Source organism: Antechinus flavipes, chromosome 1, assembly GCF_016432865.1.
Source record: "Antechinus flavipes isolate AdamAnt ecotype Samford, QLD, Australia chromosome 1, AdamAnt_v2, whole genome shotgun sequence".
Lineage (NCBI taxonomy): Eukaryota > Metazoa > Chordata > Mammalia > Dasyuromorphia > Dasyuridae > Antechinus > Antechinus flavipes.
This window is the reverse complement of record NC_067398.1, coordinates 253,948,530-253,974,640: the sequence shown is the minus strand read 5'-3', so window position 1 is coordinate 253,974,640 and position 26,111 is coordinate 253,948,530. Positions and strand designations below refer to the sequence as shown.

Here is a 26,111-nt window from a genome sequence, read left to right as displayed (position 1 = left end):
CTTGTAAAGTTATTTTTTTTTTACTTTTAAATGTAAACCTTTAGTTTTATTCTTACTGAATCCTTATTGAATTTCTTACTCCATTTAGCCAAGTGCTCTAACCTGTCTAGATCTTTTGGATTCAGACTCTGTTATCCAATGTGTTACTTATCTCTCTCAACATCTGCAGATTTGTTAAGAGTACCATTTTTTCTGTTATCCAAGTTATTGATAAAAATGTTAAATATAACAGAGCTAAACACAGATTCCTGGGACATCTTACTAGACACCTCCTGATAAATTGACACTGAATCACTAAAAACTACTCTTTGAATCTTGCCATTCAATCGGTTCTAAAGTTGCACCATTGTCCAGTCCACATCTCTCCATGTTTTCCATAATAAGAGAATGAATTTCTCTTTCAAATTCTTTACTAAAATATCTACTAACTAGATCTAGAGTCTTCTTACGACTTACTTTTTTAGTTAGGGTTAGGGACTAGACTTGTGATTTTGCTGGAATAGAAAACTCCCAGATATAAAAACTAACTCTGTACAATACTTACAGTACTTATAACTTATTTTGCTAGTACAATACAACTTACTCTGCGAGCAAAATACTTAACAATACTCATAACTTACTCTACCAGCACAGTATTTACAATACTTAAAACTGATTCTATCTGTACAATACTTACAACTTACTCTGCCAGTACATTGAAATTTCTAGGCTTAGAGAACTATTACCTAAGGCACTGGAAGATTAACTGATTTGACCCAGGATCATTCAGGCAGTAGGTCTCAAAAGCAGCACTAAAATTCAGTTTGTTTGGGTTTTTTTGCTATCCATTTCTTTTTTAAAATTTTCTACAGTATTTTATTTTTTCAATACAAATGGTTTTCAGCATTCATTTTTCTAAGATTTTGTGTTCCAAATTTTTCTCCCACCTTCTCCCACCACTCTCCTCCCCCAAACAGCAGGCAATCTGATATAGGTTAAATACGTGCAATTCTTTTTTTAAAATTTCCATAGTTGTCATGTTGTGCAAGAAAAATAAGACTAAAAGGGAAAAAATCATGAAGAAGAAAACCACCAAAAAAAGGTGAAAACGCTATGCTTTGATCCACATTCAGCCTCCATAGTTCTCTCCTGGGATGTGATGGGCATTTTCCACACCAAGTCTCCCCACGTTGCTGAGAAGAGCCAAGTCCATCACGGTTGATCATCACATCATCTGGCTGTTAACAGGTATAATGTTCTCTTGGTTCTGCTCACTTCACTCAGCCTCAGTTCACCTAATAAAACTCAGTTCTTCCTGGCTCCATGCTGCCTCTCCCTGGTTCAGTGACTTTACCCAGAAGGGAAAGGTGTCTATTCTGGCATGTCGCATCCTTGACCGAGCCATCCTCGCTTTCTGGCAGCCTTGTTTCCTTTTTCAGATGTTCACTAACTGTCTCTTTAACGACCCATTCTCAAAATACCATTGGCACGCTCACAAGCTTCCTGGCCTTTGCTTGTAGATTCTGTTTTAATCCCTTTTTTGAAAACTGGCATAGCATATGATCTTCTCCAGTCCTGTGGCACCTCTCCATTTCCCAGCATCTTTCAACTATCAATCACCAGGACCTGGTAGTCACTTACCAGTTATTTCATTACCTAAAAATTTAGTTCATAAGGGTGAAGGAGCTTGAGTTCATCAAAGGCAAGGCAACTGCCTATCCCACATCTCCTTACTTATCTTAGATCTTAAATTATTTAGCTCTTTTTATGTGTCATTTCCATTACAAAGGATGTCCTAGTTAGCATAGGAAGTCAGAAGTAAAATATAAATTAAACCGCTCCCCATAGCAGTCCTATCCACATTTCGATGCTTTTCATCCCCTAATATAACTAAAATAAGACTTTTTATTGCCTCTAACATCCCTTGCCAGCCTCAAATAATTCTGGGCTTTGTCTTCCCCCCCAACATTTTTCTATAGTATCATGGCATGTTCACATTCATCTTCTGTTTCCTGTCCTTGCTTCTAACTTCTGTATATATCCTAAAAAAAAAAAAAAAAAATCTAAATTGGTTACTCAGTTCCCTATTTTTCCTCCTCATTGAGATTATATTATTTTGGATATTCAGAATTTTATTCTAAAAAATTCTCCAAAATGAGAATTTTGCCTGTACTGACTTCTCCTGTAGAAGTTTAATTCAAAGCAGGTTCTTAATCTGCGCTCCACCAACAGATTTTGGGGACTGGGAGTTGGGAGTGAGAACTTAAATAAAGAGAAAATATAACTTTCTTGTGCATCTCTTCTTCTTTTCTCTCTTACTCCTCTCTTACTTTCTTATTCTTCTATTTCCCTCTTTTTCTCTTTCTTGTTCTTCTTGCTCTCTTTTATGTCCTGTTTCTCTCTCTCATTCTTTTGCTCCCTTTTTTTCTTTATTATTCCTCTCTCCTTCTTTTGTTCTTGTTCTTCTCTCATTTGCTCTCTTGTTTTTCTCTTTCCCTTTTTTCTTTTTTATTACTCTCTCCCTTTGTTCCTCACTTACTCTTTTGTTCTTCTATCTCACTATTTTCTCTCTTCTCCTTCTTTTCTCTGCCTTGTTCCCCTATTCTTCTTTTTTTTTGCGCTCATTTTCTTTCTTACCTAGAAATATGATTCCATATTTCCACGCTACCTCATTCCTCCCCCTCCACCTCTTTGTCATCTCCATCTACCAATGTCCTTTCTATTCTTCCCAAATCAGCTCAGATTTGCCATATCTTTCATAAAGCCTTCTACATTCTATATCTCTTTCAATGTGAGCTTTGCTTCCAGTACAGCTCCCGAATCTCCCTTACTTAATTTATTCTGGTTGTGGTATGATTATTCGTATACTTTTTTTCTCCACTAATCAGCCTGAGGGCAGGACATGTGTAACATTAATCTTACCTATAGTAAGAACTAATTCTCTTCTTTTTAATTATGAACTCAGTCCATTGTGCATACACAGTGTCTTTTCAAGATATATGTACTTACTTAGCTAGCACTATAAACAGTACATGGAGATCAGAATCTAGACAGCAAACCTCTTGATCCACTTGGTTTTTCCTATGTGGAGAGTGGGGCTAAACTCTTTTGAGGGATTACAGATCTCATTTAGGAGACTGCAAAGATCTTCTTAAGACAAAAAAATTATCCACATTATCCACAAATAAATGCAGATAGAGGACCTTATGATTTATACAGAAAAGTTATTAACCTGAGGTCATGGACTCTCAAGAAATAAATTTCCAGGGGTCTATGAAATTGGAATAGAAAAATACAACTTTATTTTCTCAAACCTCTAGCTGAAATTTGGCATTTCTTTCAACTAGGAATTAAAAACAAAACAAAATACTTTCTGAGAGGGCATCCACATAGGTTTCACTAGGCTGCCAGAGGACTTAATAACATAAATACGGTTAAGAACCCCCTGATTTGTAAGGAATTGCTTTTCTATTGGCCTCTTGATAAAATAGATATCCTTCATGATAACAACCTATCCTTTCACAAGCACACACCTTCCTGTTTTCTTCTCCATTTGATCTTGAGAAAGCATCATATCAAGTTATTTCTGTTGATACATCTTTTAAGCAAATCATATAAGATTATAATTGAACAGAAGGCACTTTATATGAAGGAGAAGCTTTAAAGTTGTATTTTTTTTTAACCCAAACACACAAGTATAGAGGGATCACAAATTTTCTAAATCTTTTAGTTCAATTATTCTGATTGTTAAGATGTGGGACCTATTTACAAAATATGGGAACGAAGTTATTTTAAGTAGGTGTTATTGCAAATATGATTAAAAATAAATTCAACAAAGCAATAACATGCCACTTTAGTTCTATAACTCTAGGTCTTTTGTTCTTTCCTGAAGACAGTGTATTAATTATAAAACAGCACACAATGCAGACAGAAATGAAGAAGTTTACAAATTGTTTATATTTCTAGTTGTTTTGACAAGTATGTTAGAGAACCAAGGTTACCTCTAATGACAAAACCAAAACCAGCTATTAAGAATCCAAAAAGCTACATATTGGGTCTGCTTGCCAAGGACCAGCCTAGTACAGAAAGGTTCGTCACCAACATGGCTACTTTGTGATGAATTCTTTGACCATAGCAACTCATAAACCACCCCCCCCAAAAAAAATTAAGATTTTAGTTCTTTGTAATCTCCTTCCACTTTTTCATAAACAATGGAAGAGGTTTGCAAAAGGGTACAGAGAATGCCAAGATTCACATTGGTTTTAGACTGTCCAAATTTTAAAAATAAGTTTTTATTAATCTTTTGTTTTTACATTACCATAATTTTGCCTAGCATCTTTTCCTCCTCTCTTAGAGAGCCAACTCATATAATATTATTTTTAAACATGAGAAAGAGAAAGAAGGAAATAAAAAATCATAATTATTTATTAATACATCCAAAAAAAATTATATGTTCTTTGCATAAATGAGATGAGTCAGGCCAATTCCAATAGATGGACAGACCCATCTGTAACCAGAGAGAGGAATGTGGATTACAACATAGTATTTTCACCTTTTTGGTTGTTTGCTTTTTTTTCTTTCTTATTTTTTTCCCTTTTTGATCTGATTTTTCTATATGTGAATGTATGTTTAGAAGAAATGTGCATGCTTAACCTATATTGGATTACTTGTTGTCTAGGGAAAAAAGGTGGGGGTGGAGGGAGGGAGAAAAATTTGGAACACAAGGTTTTGTAAGGGTGAATATTGGAAACTATCTTTGCACGTATTTTGAAAATAAAAAGCTATTATGAAAAAATAAATAAAATGGCAAATTGCTGAAAAATTTTTTTAAAGTCTAAAAGCATGTATAATGTACAATATTTATGGACCTCCCCCTATGTTAAAGCATTGTGTCTTCTCATATCTCTAATAAACTACCTATAAATATTGGTTTTAACTGCTGACCCTCTAAATATAAGGTCTTTGTCCTGCAGCCAATAAATATACATACTACTAAAGGAATTGGGTCATACTAATTCTGGTATTCTCATTATAATTAAAACTAGAAGACAAATGGCAATTGCAGTTCAATACAAGAATGGTTCACAGATTCTCTTTGTAGAACCAAATATAGAATTTGGGAGAACTGCTTTCATCATAATCCAAAATCAACAAAAAACAGCATTTCATGGAAAACTTGGTCATTTTATACTTTTTTCTTCATGATAAACATTTACCAAAAGAAAAAAACACCATATCTTGCAAATGACTACAGTTTTTGAACCCATATACTATATTGGATCACTGATCATTTAATCCAGTCACTTCATCTTATAACTGAGAAAACTAAAAGACCCAGGGAACTAAGGTATTTGCTTGAGGTCATAATCTATCAATGAAAAATTCTACAAAGAGTATAATAAGGACCTCAAAATGATATCAGCATAAGTGGTCATTTTTCAAGGGAAGAAATCCAAGCTATCAATAGCTATGAAAATAATGTTCTAAATAACTAATAATTAGAGAAATCCAAGTTAAAACAATGCTAAGATATTGACATATCAGATCATGGCCCAAAGCCAACACAAAATTAGAAGAAAGAATAAGATAAGGAAATGTGGTAAGATGTTGAGCCAACTCCAAGCTTCCTCTGAACCTTGGACCCTTCTTTGAACTGATAGCTTTGCCTTTTGTACATTTGGCACATAATTATAAACTGCCTAGTGATCTCCCTTAGATTGTATACACTTTTTATTTTATACAATTTTCACATGTATATCTCTTCCTCTACTAATGTCCCATTCATCCATGAAATCTTCATCATGTGAAAACTGCCTTCTGCACCTAAGAGAACTATGGAGACCAAATGTAAATCAAAGTATAGTATTTTCAAATTTTGGGGTTGTTGGTGTTGATTTGCTTGGTTTTTTTTTTCTTTTTTGTGTTTTTCCCCTTTTTGATCTGATTTTTCTTGTACAGCATGACAAATATGGAAATATGTTTATAATTGTACAGGTTTAGCCTACATCAGATTCCTTGCTATTGGAGGGAAGGGGAAGAAGGATAAATATTTGGAACACAAGATTTTGCAAAGGTGAATTTTGAAAACTATTTTTGCATATATTTGGAAGAGCAAAATACTATTAAAAAAAAAAGAAAGAAAGAAATCTTCATCATGGTGTAGAGATGAGCCTGGAGTGTCAAAGGCTCTATAGATGTGTATAGAGCCAACAGTTAAAAAAACCAACAACTATAATTAACTTTTACATAATGCCATAATTTTTTACAAATATCATCTCATTTGAAGTAACTTCTATTTTACTGATAAAGAAATGGAGAAAGAGGTAAAGTGATTCCCTCTGAATCACATTAGTAAAGGTCTGGGCCTAGATTTGAACTCATATTTCTAGCAAATTTTCCCTATTCATACCACCCATCCATATTATTGTTCACAGCCAGACAATTAAGTTTGTGGGATGCATCAATAAAAGCAGAGTACCACCTCTAACACCTTGCCCTCAGCTTCTTAGTTCTTTTATATCTCGTGACCTCCGTGACCACTTTGGCCGCCTTTTAGTACTCACAGTCATTGGGAACTTCACGTCCAACATCTCTCTGCGTTTTTTCCTTCTCTGAGCCCAATTTCCTTGTCATTTCAGACTTCCCACCGCCTCTGGCCCATCAACCTCTCAGTTACTCAACAGGTTTGCAATGTTTGCAATGAGCCAGGCACTTTGTGAGGTGCTTCAGCAGCAAGAACAAAAATCAAAGATAGCCTGCCTTCCAAGAGCTTATAATTTATCCCGGAGCTGTTTTTAACCTCACATTGCCCCAGGTCTTCGACTCCCTCCCTGTTCTCCCATTCTGCCATCTCTTTCTTCCTCCTTACCATTACTTTCTGACTCCATTTTTTATTTCCTCCCTACTCTCTCTCCCATAGCTAATCATCTCAGTGATACTCTCACCACACCGAAAAGTCAAGCCCATCCTGGTTCAGATGAGGTTCACCCTCATCACCAACATCATCCTCCTCCCAGTTTTCTTTTTTTAATATTCCAGAGAAAAGTACAAAACGGTGTTGACCGGTCCACAGTACTCCTTTTTACTTTTAGCCTTCTTCATCTTTTGTTGACTGTCTAGCCCATTCCTGGCACACAGCACCCATTCCAAAGTATGTCCATACACTATACTCTCCAAACAGGACTAATCCCCAAAATACATTCTGTACTTTCATGCCTCCATAATTTTGCTCACACTGGTCCCTTGATTGGACCTTACCATAAACTCTGTCCATTGTAATACTATCCATCCTTTAAGAATGATATTGAACATATCACCTCTTCACTGAAACTCCCCTAATAATCCTACCTAGAAATAGTCCCTCTCTTTTGTACTCTTACCACATTTTGTCTGTACCTCTCAAACCCTGATCAAATAGAAATAAATAGAAAACACTGTTTTCTATTTATTTATCTACATTTCATCTGACTCTTACTAGAGATGGCAAGCTTCTTGGAGTTACAGATCACTTCTCATTTGCCTTTGCATTTCACTTAATACCATTAACAGTGACTTACACATAGCAAGTTCCCAATAAAATATTCTTTAAAGGAAATTTATAGCTACCTCCATCTGATAGATGGAGAAAGGAGAGCTAGAGATGCCACTAGCCTTGGAGAAGGTCACATACCTGGGAGAGCATCCACTTAATTCTCAGGCAGTTGTCAAATTGAAACATTATTCCAGTTGATCTCAGGATTATTATTTCTTCATTTTTTTCTTCCCTGCTCTTTCTTACCCACAAAAGTAATCTGCATAGAAACTTGCCTGATTCTAATTTGGATCCCTACTTGTCCTGCTCTGGCTATGTTATAAAGTTGTATTTAATACTCATTTCATCCCTTCCTTTTTTTTGAGACCACTTCCTTGCCTTTGCAGTGTGGGTTTTAATCCAGGTTGCACTCTGGCAGTCTATACTCATGAGGCATCCAGCTTTCTTGGTGGAGATTGCTGGCTGATCTCCTGAGAAAAAATTAACTTTGTCTTCATTCAGGTCAAAAAAAAATTCTGCCTTCCATTCACCATCACTAATTCAGGTACTTTCTATGGAAAATTTACTGCAGAGAAGTGAGACAGACATCCAGAGCTAGAAAGAGAGTAGGGGAATTGCAAAGAATACCAGAAATCTTTTTGGAATCATTGGGGAGCAAAGCTTTAGAGCTGGCAGGGATCTCAGAAGCCAACTAGACTAGCCCTGTCATTTTACAGGCGAGAAAACTGAGGACTACAAAAAGGCAAGTAAATCACAGGTAACAGGACTAAAATACAAACCCGGATCTTCGGATTCCAAACACAGATTGGAGGTCAGAAGTCAGAGAACATTTACAGTCACAAAATGCTAGAACTCAGGGGAGGGCCTGGAGTCAGGAAAACATCGCCCTGAGTTCAAATCCGGCCTCGGACACTTCTCAGCTGTGTGACCCTGGTTAAGTCACTTTAAGCCTGTCTACCTCAGTGTCCTCATCTGTAAAATGAACTGGAGGAGGAAATGGCAAACCACTCCAAGAAAAGCCCAAATGGAGTCATGAAGAGTTGGACACAACTAAACAACATAACAAGGAACTGAAAGGAAACTTTGAGTTTCATTAGTATAACTCCTTCATCTTAAAGATGAAGTCTTACTCTCATGTCAGTTTTTGCACTCTCTTAAACCCTATTACTTTAGGAGACTGGTTTGGTCTTTCTGTTTCCCATTTGGCTGCCCCATTTCCACTCCTCCTGGCTCTGAGACGTGAGGAGATGAGCCAAGGGAGGCCAGATGGGTGGGTCCCCAGAAGCAGAACCATGGCTGACCTTACCTGGGGGATGAGATAATTCCTCATGTTTTTCACCGTCTCCCAGGTCTGGTTGCTGCTGCCATAACCCCAGCGGCAGAGATGGAAGCCAAGTCCCCAGAGAGGCGGCATGGTAGGGAAGCCTGAAATGAAGGCACTTGGTCAGTAGGGTGGACCTGGCCACCAGAGGGGCTGCTAATGGAAGGGCAATAAAAAATGTGACTCAGCTTTTCAAATCGTTCCCGAGTAAAACAGGCGGATCAGCCCCTTTACCTCCCTCATCAATATAGTTATATCCATCCTTTTTGTGGTAGTAGAGAACTGGAAGTCAACAACTGGAGACAGGCTCAATGAGTTATGGAACAGGTAATGGGAATTTGCTGCACTGTACAAAATGACTACAATGAATATGGAGCAAGATGGAGGAGCACGGGAAGACTTCTATGAGCTGATACGAAGTAGAGTGAGCAGAACCAGAAAAACAATGTATTTGATATGTCTTCTTAGGACACAAGTCTGGTCAATATCTTCTGAGAATATTCAGTTTATTGTTGCTGTTCTTTCCATTTGGATCACTGTCCTCGTATACATTTTCCTCTCATCCCAGCTGGACTTTTTGCAGAGGGGGAAATTATGGATCAGAAATATCAAATATAATGGCAAATTCTTTATATATGTATGTGAACTACATATATATTTATGTTTATATATATAAAAGGAAAAATCATTTGACAAAATAATATATATTGTACAGTAATACATAGTACATCATAGTACCATATATTATAGTAATGCCTACTATATACTAGGCATTATGTTATGCAGTAGAGATAAAAATACAAAAAAAAGAGAAACATGGTCCTCAGGTAGTTTATAATTTAATAAGGGAAGAAAATGCACAAAAGAATGATGGAGAAGTCAAAGAAATCTCAAAGGAGTAGCGTTTCATGGAAAATGAGGCGATGGCTGTCCTGGGTCTCTCCCTTAAAAAGAGATTTAGGAGGTTATAATTCTGTCCTCCAATCAGAGAATTAGAAAGGTACTGAAGAGATGTGAGAATCTTTAAGGATGATGAGGTTTCCCAGTGAAGAGGTGGACCAATCAAAGAGGTTCAAAAGGATGGCAGTTAGAACTTCCCTGTCTTTGGGAGTTAGAAAGAATGAGACAATATAAATAAGTAGTGGGATTTTTTTCTGGAAAAAAAAAAAAAAAAGAAGGGAGGAAAATGACCCAGGGAAAGAGTAGCAATGATAAGACTAGGGCTAAGCCTTCAAATGGGTCCTCCCCATGTAATAGACTCCCTATTTCAATGTTCCTACCTTCCTCCTAGAGACTGGAAGATTTTTTTCCACAACAAGAGGAGAGCGGTATGCTTTTACCGCAAGAACAAGACTTCTCAGGATAACACTCCAAAATTCTAGATTCTTTTTCAAAACTTGGGGCGCATTAACTATGCAAGTGTGCTACAAGTTAAATCTGCCAATGGAGCTCCCTAAAAAGACAACACCGTTCAGACAAAAGAGTGCTGGATTGGGAGTAATAAGACCTATGTTCAAATCCTGACTATGTAGTCTTGAAGAAGTGTTTCTGAATTCCCTGGGTCTCAGTATCTCAATTAGAAAATTAGGGAGCTGAGCAAGATGAACTTTGAACTTTAAATCTATGATAAAACATACTAGTTTCACGTTACACTGGCTCCTTGACCTCATCGATTAGTCTCACCACCTGCAGAAAGCAAGCCCATACTAACTCCTTTTCAGCCTTTCCTCCTCTTCTGCTCACCACTATCCTACTGCTTTCTAGGCCCCTCCTATTCAGTTTATCTGCTTTATAGAGTGTTACCCCATAGTCATTTCAGTTGTGTCCAATTCTTCATGACCCCATTTGGAGTTTCCTTGACAGAGATACTGAGTGTTTTGCCATTTCCTTCTCCAGCTCATTTTACAGATGAGAAGCTGAGGCAAACAGAATTAAGTGACTTGCCCAGAGTCATAGAACTAGTAAGTGTCTGAGACCAGACTTGAATGCATGAAGATGGGTCTTTCTAATTCCAAGCCCAGTGCTCTATCCACTGCACCACCTGGGCTGTCCAAAAGACTGTGTGTGTACACGTGTGTGTGTGCATGTGTCAGTCTGTCTCTGAACAGTGCAAGTTTTTTTTTTTTTTTGGCTTGAGTATGCATATTCATTAGAGTTGTTGTTTTCCTAGAAGGAGAAAAAATAGATTTTTGTTATCTAAAATTTGCATTTCCCTTAACCTCTAGTAGAATGTTCTTATAAACATTTGCTGAGTGCATAAATGATTGAATGGCTCCTCGGGTTCTTATTACCCCCCCCCCCCATAATAGAGCAAAAGCCCAAGCTGGGCAAAGGAAGCCTGAGAGAACATTTTCACATAAGATCGTCCAAGGACATGTTTTCCAGACTCCTTATGCCCATGCCTGGGGATTGTCTCCCACATAGAAAACATGAGCCAAAGATGCCAGTCTGCCAGCTGCCATGCACTGCTGAAGCACTACTTGATGGGGTAGCCAGCTCATCCTCTAGCTGCCCTCAAGAAATAGGGAGGGAGGTACTCTCTCTGGCAGTGCATGTTCTAAAATTGGAATGAAACAGAGAAGATGAGCATGGCCCCTGCACGAGGATGACATGCAAATTTGTGAAATGTGCCATATTTAAAAAAAAAAGAAAAGACAAAGGGGGGGAGGCTACCCACATTGAAGGTCAGCCATACTGGAAAAAGAGATTGTTATTTATCTAAACCTCTCCTACATCTTCAATTCTCTTTTTCAATATGGCTGACCTTCAATGAGTTCATATTGAGTGTGAATAGTCCTTGAACAAGAGGGTGGCAAAGACTGGTAAATAAATATTCAATAGGCTAAGCCGTTAGGGAACATTTCCAGAGCCACTGCTACTTGGAAAAATTCAAACACTATTTAGGCCACTGAGCAGATGTCAAACTTCCTCTTAGGATGCTCTGACCTTAACTGTACACAACAGTTTACAAGCTCCCGGGGTACTTTTCAAGCCCAAATCAGTGGGACCAGTTCTTAAGAACTCCTTGGAGATCCCCACCAGTTTCTTATCATACACAATTTGTAAATGCGTCTGCCGTCCCCTTCTGTGCTGCAAGATGACAGGATTGCCCGCCCTCCCCATCCCTCCCGGCTTCCCTCCGGATGCCGGCCAGCGTGGCGCTCCTACACCACGAGCACCTTGACGGGACGAGCCGAGAGCGAGGGATCCCAGCTGTCCCGCTGATGGGGAAAGGCGAGGCGACCGCCAGAGCTCGGAGGGCATCTGAGGGGCCGGCTGCCTCATGACGGAGGGGGCCGCCCCCAGCAGCACACGAGGGAGCGGTGCCCCAGACCAGAGCGAAGGGAGAGGGAGCGGGGCCACGTACCGATGACCTGCTGGTACTGCTGGACCACGGCGCTCGGGTCTGGCCCCAGGAAGACGTACAAGTCCAGAACGCCCCCCACTGTCCTCCACGTCAGTGCCGGGGCAGGCTGCAGAACCACCTCTGGGGAAAGACACAGAGAGCACAAATGAACCTTCTCCCACTGGGTCCGGAAGGTGACTCGGTGGGGAGAGCGCCGGACCTGGCGTCAGAGAGATCTGAGTGAAACCAGCCTCCGAGCAACCCTGGGCATTTTCCTTAACAGGTATGTGAAAGAGGTGAGACTTGGCCCCAGGTTTTCCTGACTAGGAGCCAGTTTTCTCTCCACTAGGCCATGCTGACCATCTCCTCAAGAAAAAACACTATCAACCAATGGCTTTGGGGAAGGAAGCTTGAAGCTGCTGATGACGTTGACTGGGGAAAAGTCCTATCGGCCCTGCCTGCTAACTACAGTCGTGGGGGAAGGGAGGAGGGCAAGGAGATAAAGGGCCTTGAGCTTTTGTGAAGACCAACTGAGGGAGCTGGGAAGGTTTTGCTTAAGGGGAGCGGCCTTCAAGCACTTGAAGCACCCATCGGAGAAAGAGAGATGTTTTTGGTTTGGCCCCACAGGACAGACCAGGAGCTGACATGGAAGTTTCAAAGAAGGAAGTTTAGGCCTGATATCAGAATATCCTGTCAAGGAACAGGATTAGCCCCTGACTTATCTATCACTGATATATGGCACAGAGAGAGACATTCAGTGGGAAAAGAACTGGCTTCGGAGCCAAAAATTGGGTCACTCAGCCAGTAGTCGTGGGTCCTAGCATCAACTTTGCCACTTCTCTTTATAAGTCATTAAAAAGCTATCTGTGAAATGGGACTACTAAATATTGACCACACTCAAAAGGGCAATTCTTAGGATACTTAGGATCCCATAGGACACTGGTTTGGGAGTTCAAATTCTGGCCCAGCCATGGATCATATGATTCCACTAAACCTGTTTCCTAGTCTGTAAAATGGGTTTATTAACTTTCTACCTCAAAGGGCCATGATGAGAATCAGATAAGCTAAGGTATGCAAAGCACTTTGCACATCTTAAATAAATGTTAACTGTTAACACACCATATCTTTACTGAACATACTTTTTTTACTGGGTGTCAGAGAACCAGAGAATGTCAGAATTGAAAGGAACATCAGATATGGCAATGTTTTCATTCATAATAATAATAACAATGATAATTAGCATTTATGTAGCACTTTGAAGTTTGCAAAGCACTTGACAAATACTATTGCATTTGATACTCACTAATCTTGTGAGGTAAGTGCCATTACTGAACCCATTTTACAGAGAAGGAAACTGAGGCTGAGTGAGGGTTAACTGACTTGCCCAGGATCACAAAGCTACAAATTATCTGAGGCAGAATTGGAATTCAGGTCCTCCTGATTCCAACTCTAACACTGTGTCCACTATCCCACCTAGCTGTCTCAATATATTTTATTTATTCAGAGACTTTTAAACAGCAGGCACCACAGAGATGCAAGGACCCAAAATAAAAGAGTCCCCCTCCCCCAAGGAGCTAACTGAAGGAAATGATCTTTTATAGATGAGGGGAGCAGGGCCTAGGAAGGTTAAGAAGTTTGCCCAAAAGTCATACAGTAAATAAGTAAAAAAGGCAAGACTAGAACCTGGGCCTTCTGCCTCTTTTAGGTGATATAGACTGTATTTTTACAACAGGATTCATATTCATTGCCAGATGACTCCCACAGGCAGGTCTTAGGTCTGAGATCAGCAGCTCCTGCCCTGGGGTACATGGGGGCCATATTTCTCCCCAGAGGAAGAGAGATGGCCTGAGGAAACTCACTCCACTGGCCAGCAGTTGGGCTGTTGGCTCAGAGAAGGCTTAGACGGCCACAGCTCATCCTCAGGAGGGCCCAGCTGTGTGCAGAGCACATTGTGGGTTTCTATCTCCAAACCAGGGCTTGTAAACCCTTCTCTGAGGATACTGAGGCAGTGGGGGAGGGGATTGCAGAGGTGCAGGGAACCAGAGGAAGGGCACAAGGGAAAGTGGAATTTTAAGCAAATGATTCAGCAACTGTGTGTGTGTGGTTAAACTGCTCGAAAATTGCTAAAGAACCAGGCACAAGCCAGGAAACAGATGTCTCAGTTCTCCAAGGCAGCCAGGCAGCCACCTTCTGATCTTAGGCTATTTCTCTTGTCCCAAATTAGTTCTGAAAAACTGGCCCCTTCTCTGGTATATCCAAGGCCAGAAGGCCTCTCCAGTAATAGTCCCACATGCTCTACGTTCGTCTACCGAATCAAAAAGAAAGCTTGGGCTCTAACAACTAACCAAGCCTAGCTTGCATCCCCCCACAAAGCATGTTCTCCCTCCTTTCTTCCATGGATTCATTCATTTGATAAGTATTCTAATCGATTTTACCTCTAACTTCTCTCATCGATACCTATCACTCCTCTGGCACTGCCGCCAAACTGGCACAAACCCTCACCACGTGGAGCTCGGATTACTGTCTCAGCCTGCTGGTAGGACTGCACACCTCAAGTCTCTCCCCACTCCGGCCCCACTTTCCTCAGCTGTTAGACTAACCTTCCTAAAGCACTCACCTGGCCGTGTCTCCCCGCCAGTGGCTTCCTAGCACCTTACAGATCCAACAGAAAAACCTATCTTTGGTATTTTCAACTCTTCACAAACTGGACCCTGCCTTCCAGTCTCCTCAAACTTGTAAACTTTCTCAAACTTCACACTTCCCATATACTCTTCAAACCAGCGATACCGGCCTCCCTGCTATTCCTCAGATAAGATACTCCAACTCCAGACTTCAGGCATTTTCATTGGCTGTGTTCCATACATGAAAAATGTCCCTTCTTATCTTTCCCTCCTGGTTTCTTTCAAGTCCCAACTAAACCATACTTTTTCTAAGAATTCCTAAACCCCTTTAATTCTAGTGCTTTCCCTCTGCTATTAACTCCAGTTTATCCCTTATTGATGGTTAGCTAGATAAATAGAGCAGTGGGCCTGGAGTAAGAAAGACCTGAATCCAGCTTCACACACTTAATTAGCTAGACTAGTCACTTAACCCTGTTTACCTCAGTGTCCTCTGTAAATGAGCTGGAGAAAGAAAAAGCAAACCACTTCAATATTTTTTGCCAAGAAAATCCAAAATGGGGTCACAAAGACTCAGAAAGAACTGAACAACAAAACCCTGTGTTATCTTGTTGGTATATATTTGTTTGTATGTTTTGTCCCCCATTAGACTGGATTCTTTGAGAATAGATATTGTCTTTTACTTTTTTGTACCTTTTGCTTAGGAAGGTGCCTGATACATAGTAGGTGCATAATAAATGTTTATTGACTGAATAACTGACTAAGGTCCTGCTTTGTCCCAGGCACTGTTTTAACGACTAGAAATACAAAGATAAAAATTAAATCAATCCTAGGATATATTCTATCAATATAATCTATTCTTTGTTATCTTTCAAGAGCCAGCTCAAGCTCTGCCTCCTCCATGAAGACTTCTTTACCTACTTCAGGCTCTAGAGATCTTTTATTCCCCTGAAATCAGTTTTTATTGTTGCTTTCCTTCATCTGGCAGCTAATCATATTTGTATCAAATAGAATTGTATATTTTGAGGCCATTATGTTCAACTCCTACCCAAACTGAGAATTCCCTTGACAACAGTTTTGACACATGGCCTGGCTTTTTCTTGAAGACCTTCGTTGAGGGGGAATGTACTGCCCCTCGGAAGCACTCTGTTACATTTCTAGATAGTTCTAACTGTTAGCAACACCTTCCTGTGAAATCTTCCCCTCTCATTCTCCTCGGTCCCAACAAGCACATCTCTGAAGGTTGCTTCTAATGTTAAAGCCAAGCAAAACATGTCTATTTTCTTCTACATGATCCAATTTCTCTTTCATATAATTTAATCTCTCTTTCAAATAGGTCATCCTTTACTGCTATTTAGCTTTTAATTCAGGTATACCTTAATAGCATTGCCCAACTGTAAGTATCTTGAGGGAAAGTAATCTGTCTTAGTCAATTTTTTTTTTTTTATCATTCCTGGAATCTAGCACAAGGCCTTGTACATAATAGCCATACAGGAGATATTTGCTGATCATTCTAATGGCGTGGGAGATGAGGATTTCACCCAAGGAGATGCTCCAAAGAGACAGAAGTCCCCACTTACCCATGGCATTGCTATTCAGGAGGAAAACGCCATGAGCAGATCCTGCCTCTTCCATATTCAAGTAAAAGGGGTGCACGCCATAAAGATTGAATGACTCCTGTGAATGAAATAAATTTGGTAAGAACATCTGCTTGCTCTTTCTTTACCCAGTTCCCAAAGTGATTAAGGAGTTTAGAAAGGAAAGCATTAGGTCAAATGCAGTCAAAAACATGCCCTCAAAGCTCATTCAAGCCCCAGCTGACCCAGATAGAGATCCCATTTAAGATTTCTGATTCTGCCATTGAAAAGCAGGCAAAGGAAAAACAGTTCAATCCTGGAGCTAGTGATCCAAAGGCAGGATTAAGTAAAATGTGAATAATTTCTCCCATAGGGAGGGGAAATGAATATAGAATTGTTCTCAGGACTTAGATTGCAAAAGAAATAGGAATAAATTTAAAGGAGAGCAAGGCAATGGAAAGAAAAAAGGTACAAGAATAGAGAAGGAAGAGGGGAGGGAGGGAAAAAAAAAAGCACTAGAGGAAATTAGATATATGGGAACCCAGGAAGGAGTGTGGTTTTGACAATATATTCCTAATTCCCTGGATGGTGTTCTTTTATCTGGGCTTCAGTTTTCTCATTTGTAAAATGAAGTTTGATACTTAATCTGTTTTATTCATATTTGACTCTTCATGAGTTTTCTTGGCAAAGATGCTGGAGTATTTTTCCATTTCCCTCTCCAGCTTATTTTATAGATGAGAAAACTGAGGCAAAGTTAAGTGACTTGTACTGGGACACACAGCTAGTAATATCTGAAATCAGATCTCTTCCAGCTCCAAAATGCTGTGTCTGTCTCAAAGGGGAATATCAGAGAAGATTGGATATGCAAAGACATTCTGATACACTTATCCTGCAATACTAATAATGGAGCTATATAAAATTCTAGGGAACAGGATACAGGTCAGCAGAAGTAGGAGCATTAGCAAAGTATCCAGGCTGGAAATCTCTAAAACCCAGCAAGACACTAGAATCATACTTCCAATACTTTGAAAGGCTCAAGAGACTTTATTGGGTAAAGCTACTTACCACAGACTCTGCTCAACTCCCTTAGACAACTAAAAAAAGTCACCCTCATCTTAGTTGTGATTAGATTCCCACATTCAAATCCTGATCATACCCAAAGTACTATTGGAAGTAATCCCATGGACCAAGACATTAAGGTCTTGGACATCTTATGGCTTTCTAGGATGATGGGGGGAAGAAACTCGCAGACTGAAAATATAACCCAAGGGAGGTAGGGCTGGGAGGTGAAGGGGAGTGGAACAGGAGAGAGGGAAGAAAAGAGACAATGGAAAATGCTACCGTGGGTGGCACATCCCGGGCCCAAAAACTCAGGGTGGTCCAATCCAAGTGGTGAAGAAAGCCACGGCGATGCTCCCCCAGCCCATAGAGGAATGCAGATGGAAGAAGAGTAGAGATCTGAAGGAACTGGTCAGCAAAGATTAACGGAGCCACAGTTGTGTTCAACCTGAAGAAAAAAGGTACAAAGAGGTAAGGAAGGATGAAGAAGTGGAATATGGAAGGGCAGGGAACAAAAGGGGCCATGAGAAAGGGAGATAATAAAAAGGGAAAAACAACAGGTTGGATGTGAGGAGAAGAGTTTTGAAAAAAAATTTTAAATGTGAGAAGCACAGAAGGAAAATCATGGAGAGAAAGTGGGGTGGGTGGGGGAAGAGGGGGAGGAAAGTGTGAATATATCACGCCATAACACAGTACCTTAGTAAGCCTATTATATTTTCTGTAAGAAGAGCTGCCACATTTCTTTTACCAAAGTGTTTCACCAATGGCTTAAGGCTTACTATATTTAGCAAGGACTTCACTGACCGCTGAAAAACCAGCAGCCATCACTACCAGGTTTCCAAACCATGACTCAGCAGTACTAGTAAGGTTTGGATTTCCATGTTGAGTTGATGGTAAAAGGGGGGAAAAGTGTGTGTGTGTGTGTAAATTTAACAGGGGCTGAATATCAAGAGGGGACAATGAGGCTGACCTTAATGCCAGAAAGACTCAGCCCTAATCGCAAGGGAAAGAGTGACTATTTCTTTGCTAATTAACCTTTCTGTGGAGGCATTTTTAACTGGAATTGGGAAGCAGGAATTCCATTCTAATAAGGCTGGTGGGAGACTCAGCGGGAAAGATGAGAGAGGAGAAGGCCTTGCAGCCAGCCAGTGCCAAAGAAAGTTGGGGCACAGAAACTGGAGGAGGGAGCTCTGGGCCCTGTACCTGGGCTGCCACATCCGACTCTGCTGAGGTGGGCGCCGCTGACCTGGAGCACAGGTCTCAGACCCTGGGTCTTCTGCTGATGAGATGCTGGCCAGAACCAGAGCATCTTCTCAGGCAGCACAAAGCTTGGCCCCAGGTTAGCTTCCGGGAGAGAAGGCATTCGGAGGAAGTGCTGCCCCCCTTACCCAGTAGAAGCAGTGTGGCAGGGGGAAAGATCCCTGGACCGGAAGGACCTCAGTGGGTCTGGCTCCAAAACCCAGCTCTGCACTAATCACCCGGGGAACCTGAGCAGGCCATCTCATGCCTTTGGGCTTCAACTGCCTTCTTTTTAAAGTTAAGGCTGGAAAAATGATGAGCAGGCCAATTTTAGAAAGGCCTGGAAAGATTTCTATGAACTGATGCTGAGTGAAACAAGCAGAAACAGGAAAACATTGTATACAACAACAGCAACATTATGCAACGATCAACTGCGATGGACTTGGCTCTTCTCAGAGGTTCAGTGGTCCAAGGCAATCCTAATAAATCCTAATAAGCTCCATCCACAGCCAGAGGGAGGACTACAGAGTCTGTATGTAAATCAACACATGCTGTGCTCATTTTTTTCTTTGTGTTTTTTCCCTTTTGTTTTGATTTTTCTCTCCTAACATATTTAAGAGGAAATATGAAAAAAAAAATGTACACGTATAACAAAAAAATATTGCTTTACATATAACTAGAGAAAATAAAAAGAAAAACATTTTCTTTTAAAAAATTAAAAATAAAGTTAGAGTCTGGGACTCCATGGCCTATAAGATCCCTTCTAGCCTGAACAGTCTATGATAGTTTTTGATCTTTAAGGGCCCCTTCTGCTGAGATTAATAATAAACAACAGCTAACATTTGTATGGTATTTTAAGGTTTGCAAAGTACATTACTTATATTATTTCATTTGATCCTCAGGACAATCCTGTGAGGTCAGGGCTACATTATCCTTATTTTATAGATGAGAACATCTTAGAGGCTAAGTGACAGGGTCACACAACTAGTATTTCTTTGAAGTAGGATTTGAACTCAGATTTTCCTGATACCAGTCCAACTTTCAATCTACTATGTTACATGGCTGCTTCTCTCCAAGGCATAACATCTCTCCAAAATTATATAAAAACAATTAGCTCTCAAGATAATCAAAAGCCTGCACTGAACTCAGTTCATTGACTGAGCAAAAGACATCCTCTACAAGTAAACAGAGGTCAAGGGGGAATGATGAGAGACATCTCCCCTAATCCATGATTCTAACCCTAACCCTAACTATCTCTAACCTTACAATTCATTTAGTACTGATGTCATACTCGAATAGAAACAGATCCCTGAAAGCTGCATAATGACTTAGAAAACCACAAATTACCACTATCTATGTCTTACTGTATTTTTACTTATTTTTGTGAAATATTTTTCGCTTAGATTTTAATATGATTTGAATTTGACACCTGGAATACTCTAGTACTCTAGACTGCTCTAGAATCCAGCAGGCTAACTGAGCTGATGAAAGATGGGTTTAAAAACTTGAGTCAAAGTCTAATGATAAACTAACCCACTCCTTTCAGGGGCACCCTCAGGAACAGGTAGATCAGGGCTGCAAGCTTTTAGAAAAATAACAGAAGGATGCAGCAAGAGAATTGTATAAATATGTTGGATTTAACATATTGTAACCTGTATAACATATTTTGGATTTCTTTCCATCAAGGGAAGGGAGTTGGGGGAAGGAGGGGAAAATTTGAAACCCAAGACTATACAGGGGTCAATGCTGAAAAATTATCTGTGCAAATGTTTTGAAAATAAAACGTTTTTTGAAAAAATGATGGAAGAATATATGTAAACACTCTCAAGTGAAGAAAGAGAAAAACCAAAGAAGTCTCACAGTACAACTCCTGACCCCCGACGTTTCACCAAAATCCCAAAGGGATCCCTGGAGAAATCGAGGCTGTAGAGGGGGTTCTCTGCTTTTTTCATGGCTGGCGGAACTTCCAGAGGTACCTCGTATCTGGAGTGGTGGGGATCAGTCAGCTGTGACAAGGAGAAGGACAGCAGAAGTGACCAGGTGGCATGTAGAGGGGACACACATCCTCACATGCGGAAGGTGGGAAGGGGCCCGGGGAGAGAATACTTGCAGGGAGTGGGGGGCAGAGGCAAGCAGACTAATGGCCGCCCCAGCCCCACCTTTTTCCCTTTCCCCACATCACCACCTCATTTCTCCTATCTCCCAGGAACACCCTTCCTGATCTCGTCTGAAAGTTGCCAGTCACCCTGAGTGCAGTGGGAGATAGCTGCAGCCAGGAGGAAACGGTCCTCGTGCATGTTCCGGCAGCAGCAGAGGCCTAGGGGCCGCCTGGGAGACAGGCGGCGTTTTCATGTCAGGCCCCACCTTTGTCACACACTGGCCGGCGGTCACAGGTGAGTGAGGCAGACAGCCGGGGACCAGACCTGCGGCTGGCTTCTGGGCCAGTGTCCCCTCCCTGATGGGACCGTGGATCTGCAGACCGCCAGGAAGGCGGGAAGGCCTGTGACACATATTGGCTATGGCACCTTAGGCAAGTCGAGGTATCTCCCTGCCTCCAGGCAGTGCTTGAAGGCTGTAATTTGCCTAAACTGACCAACTCCCTGGCTAGAGAGAGTCCTCTCCTCCAGAGTTCCTGGTTGTTACTCAGCAGTTTCTGATTGTTTTCTTGGCAAAGACTCTGGAGTAGCTTGCCATTTCCTTCATTTTACAGAGGAGGAAACTGAGGCAAACTGGGTGATGTGACTTGCCCAGGGTGACAGGGCTGGCATTTGAACTCGGTGCCAGCCAGCTGCCCCTACATACCCTGTGTGCCCTTACTCTCACTGGGGCCCCTGGAGAGCAGGGGGCTGGCCTGACTGAAACCCCTGAGCTGCCTTCTAGGCCTAAGTCTAAGATTCTGCCATGCTGTGACCCAGGGAACCTGCCTTCTCCCACCTTGATGTGCAGCCGGGTGTCTGTCTCCAAATCCACCTGCAGCTGCAACTCCAGCACATCCCGGGGATAATAGGTCTTCACTGTCCTCGTCAGCACCCCCAGGAAGCCCAGTTCGGTCCTGTTCAGTGACTTCAGGGTGTAACTGGGGAAGTCAGGGGGGTAGAAGCACCAGGGTGGCCCGCCCTGGCTGCCACTCTGCAGGAAGCAGCAGCCTCTCAGGTGGCAGAGTTCTGGGGTCACCACCGTGTCCCGCTCAGGGTAGCAGTCAAACCTCTGGGCCTCGGGAACAGAGTTACACCTCCCCGGAGGCTCTCCAGGAAGTCTCCGGAGGCTGACGGCCCAGAAGATGCCCCCCAGCAGGACAGCCCCCACTATCACAATCATTCCTAGCCACTGCCGCCTGAGGGACAGGGTCTTCTTGACAGCGGGGAAGCCGGGGCCATGGGCCTCATCTTCCTCTTCTTCTTCCTCCTCACAGTAAGGACCAGGGGCACGAGTCACATGGGTGGGCAATTTGCGGTACGATTTCATTGCCAGTTCTGAGGATGAAGAAGCCTAGGGAGCAGGGAAATTGGGGGAAAAACATAAAAGGAAAATATGGTAACTTTATACAAGTGCAATCAACAGAAATAGCAAAACCTGATTGTTTGGGGATACTGTGTATTTCTTGTTGGTGACCCAATAGGAAGCTCCCCTTAAAAAACAGGGGCAGGACCCTCTCAGGATTAGAGCACAGATTTGCCTGGAGTCTAAATGTTCTTCTCAATCTCTGGTCCTGGAATTCTCCTCTTCATAAAGAACTGCAAAGTGCAATAGGCTCTAAGTATAGATGTATAGCCAGGAATAGCAAACCAGGGAAATCTGTTATGTGTCCTGTAAACCCAAAATGCTACACCTGGGATTGAGATAATCGAACTCCTTGTTATTATTAGGAATGTGGGAGAGGCGTAGAATGAAATTCATGGATTTCTAGCTAACACAGAAAATTCACTTTTAGTAAGAGTTTGGGCCTTCTCCCTGATCAACAGATTTAGATTGGGAGAGGCTAAGCTAATTATGGCTGGGATGTCACTTGGGCCGTTATGTGGCTCAGTGGATAGAGCACCAGGCCCGGAGTCAAAAGGACTCATCCTCCTGAATTCAAATTTGACCTTAGACTCTTATAGTTGTGTGACCTTAGGCAAGTCACAAACACTTAACCCTGTTTGCCTCAGCTTCCTCATCTGTAAAATGAGCCGGAGAGGGAAATGGCAAACCTCTCCCATATCTTTGCCAAGAAAATCCTAAATAGGGTTATGAAAAGTCAGATAGGACTGAACAAGGCTCTAATGGAGAAGATTTGGTTGGCAAGATAGATCTGCGTCTCTTATTTATATTTGTCTGCCATCAACTTCCATACCTTTCCAACACAAAGTGGTAGGTAGGGTTATCCTTACATCTTTCCAAGCATTCAATTCAGTGAAATCCAATTCCTATTATTTATTCATTAAGCAACTGCTATGTCGAAGCACTGTCCTAGGTACCCAAGACATAAAGCCAAAAAAAAAAAAAAAGAGAGAGAGAGAGAATCCTTATTCTCAAGGAACTCACATCTAAGATAGCCCCTTGTCATTTTTTTCCCCTTTTAGATAGCCCTTTTTTAGGGCTGCCATTGAGTTTAATTTAAGCCTGATTTTTCCTGAATAAAAAATGGAAGATAGTTGTGGGGTGAGAAGAGAATATGTTGTGATTTGCATCAAACTCTCAGTGTTGGGATGCTGCTTTATAGGGTGGAAAAAGTTTTCATTGTGAAGCCAGAAGACTAAGTTTCATCTCCAATAATGCCTCTGTATCACTGAATCTCCCGGCCTCAGTTTCCCTATCTGTAAAATGAGGAGCTTGTATTTTATGGCTTCAGAGACCTAAGGAGGGCCCCAGCTTGCCAAGGATGCTGGGTGAGAGTTATAAGGAAGATCTACTGTATAAACCATATCTTCCACTGTTTTCTAATGCCCAATAATAAGCTATGGTCCAGACACACTAGGAAAACATCACTCTGGGCTTCTTTGTCCATCCAAGATTCTACAGCTTCCTCCTTTTTTCCTAACCAGAAAAAAGGAATATGCATATGACATCCATATTAGTCATACATGGTGGATAACACCAGTGTTATTAGTTACCTGGGTGTGGCTACTTAGGGTTCATCTTATTCCCAAATGACAAAGCCATGTCCCCAGTGCCTTAGAGAAAGCTCTTTGAACCCCGGCCCCTAACAAACTAGAAGGCTGTGAGCCACTCCCAGCATCCTCCCTGTATGAAGGAGCCAAGAGGCTTTCTCACTGAGGATAGGATCAGGAAAACCTTTACAAAAGTATCCAACCAGTAGGGTACAAAAAGGGGTGTCAAATGAAACAGCCCTGCTGGAGACCAAGTGATTTGTTTTAAATGCCTGCTTTTATTTTGAACATGGATGCAGAAAAACTTACCTAAGAGCAAATTTTTGAGAGAGAATTTGCCTCTAGCAGTAATGGGAAGAGATCCTGTGGAGAGAAGAGGTTACGTGAATAAATAAAATCATTTTCTTTGATAATTCAACTTTGTATGCATTTTGCATTTATTAATCTGTGTATGTTATGCTCTGCCTCCTTCTCCCAGCCCCCTCCAGAATATCCAAACCTTGAGGACAGAATTATTTCAGTTTTGTCTTTCTATTATATCTAGCACCCTTTAGTGCCTGATAAATAATAGGTGCTATTTTTTCAAGTGCATTCAAATTTATTCAACAATAAGTCTTTGCTAATTGAATGACTCATTGTAGACAGAAAAGTCAACTTCTATCCTATCTCCATTTCCACTTCCCAGATTTAGCTTGAAACCTTTAGGATTAGGGGCATCATGAATCATAGGACATCATGTTTAAAAAAACCCTAAAATATGGTCTTCCCCAAACTACAACCAATCTCCTTTGATCCCATGAATAACTATTTAGCCTGTCTGACAAGTTGGGACTTAGCCATAATAAACATGGGCAATGTGGTTTCAACAGTGATTTCCAAACTAAATGATAGGCTGGCAAACCCTGAAAGGACATTGTAGAAAGAGACACAGCATCCTCTTTCAGATGGCTACAAAGAAAAATCTCTAAAGGATAAAGCAAGAACAGCTAGGTAGTGCAGAGAATTACCCATGCAATCAGAAGGATCTGAGTTCAAATCCGACTTCAGATACTTACTAGCTACACAGTTATTGGCTGAGTCACTTAACCCCCTTTCCTCAAAAGAACAAAAAAATTATAAATTTTTCAAAAAGAAGAGAGTGGATAAATATCTTCTCCTGAAGCCCCATCTGGCCTTTGAATATCCAGTTCAAAGTAGAGACACTTAGAAAGAAATGAACATTAATTAATATAAATATAGTAGCTTAATTGAAGAAAAAAGGTATTGTCGAAGAGGAGGAAAATAATTGTACTAGTATTTATGAAGCACTTTAAGATTTGTAAAACACTTTACTTGGGTTTATCTCATTTGATCTTCACAATGACCCTGAAAAATAGGGGCTGTTATTATGCCCATTTTGCAGATAAGGAAACTGAGACCAAGAGAGGTCAAATAATTTTTGCAGAGTCACAAAGCTAGTAAGTTAATCAGGATCCAAACTCAGGTCTTCCTGACTCTACATCTACTACTCTATCCACTGATCCAGCTAGCTGCCTTTTTATTCCTAAGAAAAAGACCCACTTTGGAATTTGCATGTCAAGTTTTTGTCCATTTGTTTAGTTTTTTATTTTTTTGGGGGGGAGGGGGTTGTTACTGAAATGTTTGTCTGTTGTCTTTTTTTTTTTTTAAGTGACCATTTCAAGAAGAACAAAAGGGATAACAATCAAGAAAGAAATCTGACCAAGTTAGATACATATCAGAGTTGCAAGAGATTCTAGAAACCATCTAGTCTAGTATTTGGCAAAATATAGCCAGAGGACAAAATCTAGTCCTCTTTTTTTTTTTTTTTTTTTTAATGGCCAATGAGCTAACAATGTAGGGTTATTGGTTTTTGGTTTTTTAAATATATTTTAAAATATCATAATTTTATTTTTAAGATGCAAAAAAACATTTTTAGTCTATAAATGTATAAAAATAGGCAGCTCTAGGTAGTTTGCTCCCTCCCCCAACTCTAGTTCAGTTCTCTCATCTTAGAAAGGGGAACTGGAAGCACCATGGAAGGACACGGCTCTACTCAAAGTCACAGAACTGATCAGCAATCAAAGAGTCACGGGAGAATCTGGGATTCTTGAATTCTGATGCTCCTTTTAAACATCTTTGTAGATCCTGAGGATCAATCAATTAATAGACCAGGAAAGAACTTTAAAAGAAGTCCTACAGTCTAAAATTTGTCCACAAAGAAACTGAGACCCTATGGAGCTCAATTGCTGTTCAATTATATCCAATTCTTTTTTATTCCATTTGGGATTTTCTTGGAAAAATAATGGAGTAGTTTGCTATATCTTTCTCTAGCTTATTTTTACAGATAAGGA

The 26,111-nt window shown here is 40.8% G+C and overlaps 1 protein-coding gene and 1 non-coding gene across 4 annotated transcripts in view; one reads left to right on the top strand and one right to left on the bottom strand.

Annotated features, from left to right (window-relative positions):
* Positions 1–26,111, bottom strand: part of LOC127563953 (lysosomal alpha-glucosidase-like) — a 67,780-nt gene that overhangs the window by 27,169 nt on the left and 14,500 nt on the right. For all 3 annotated transcript variants that reach the window (XM_052000142.1, XM_052000148.1, XM_052000158.1), the window contains exons 2-8: positions 24,070–24,123; positions 21,605–22,159; positions 20,531–20,676; positions 17,714–17,879; positions 16,376–16,472; positions 12,199–12,318; positions 8,817–8,935 (exon numbers count right to left, since the gene is read on the bottom strand). In XM_052000142.1, coding sequence (XP_051856102.1) covers positions 8,817–8,935; positions 12,199–12,318; positions 16,376–16,472; positions 17,714–17,879; positions 20,531–20,676; positions 21,605–22,135 — 1,179 coding nt within the window. In that variant the 5' untranslated portion in view covers positions 22,136–22,159; positions 24,070–24,123. The remainder of the gene's footprint in view (positions 1–8,816; positions 8,936–12,198; positions 12,319–16,375; positions 16,473–17,713; positions 17,880–20,530; positions 20,677–21,604; positions 22,160–24,069; positions 24,124–26,111) is intronic.
* Positions 11,365–11,471, top strand: LOC127546000 (U6 spliceosomal RNA). The gene has a single exon (XR_007949873.1). It is a non-coding gene; the product is annotated as a U6 spliceosomal RNA (small nuclear RNA).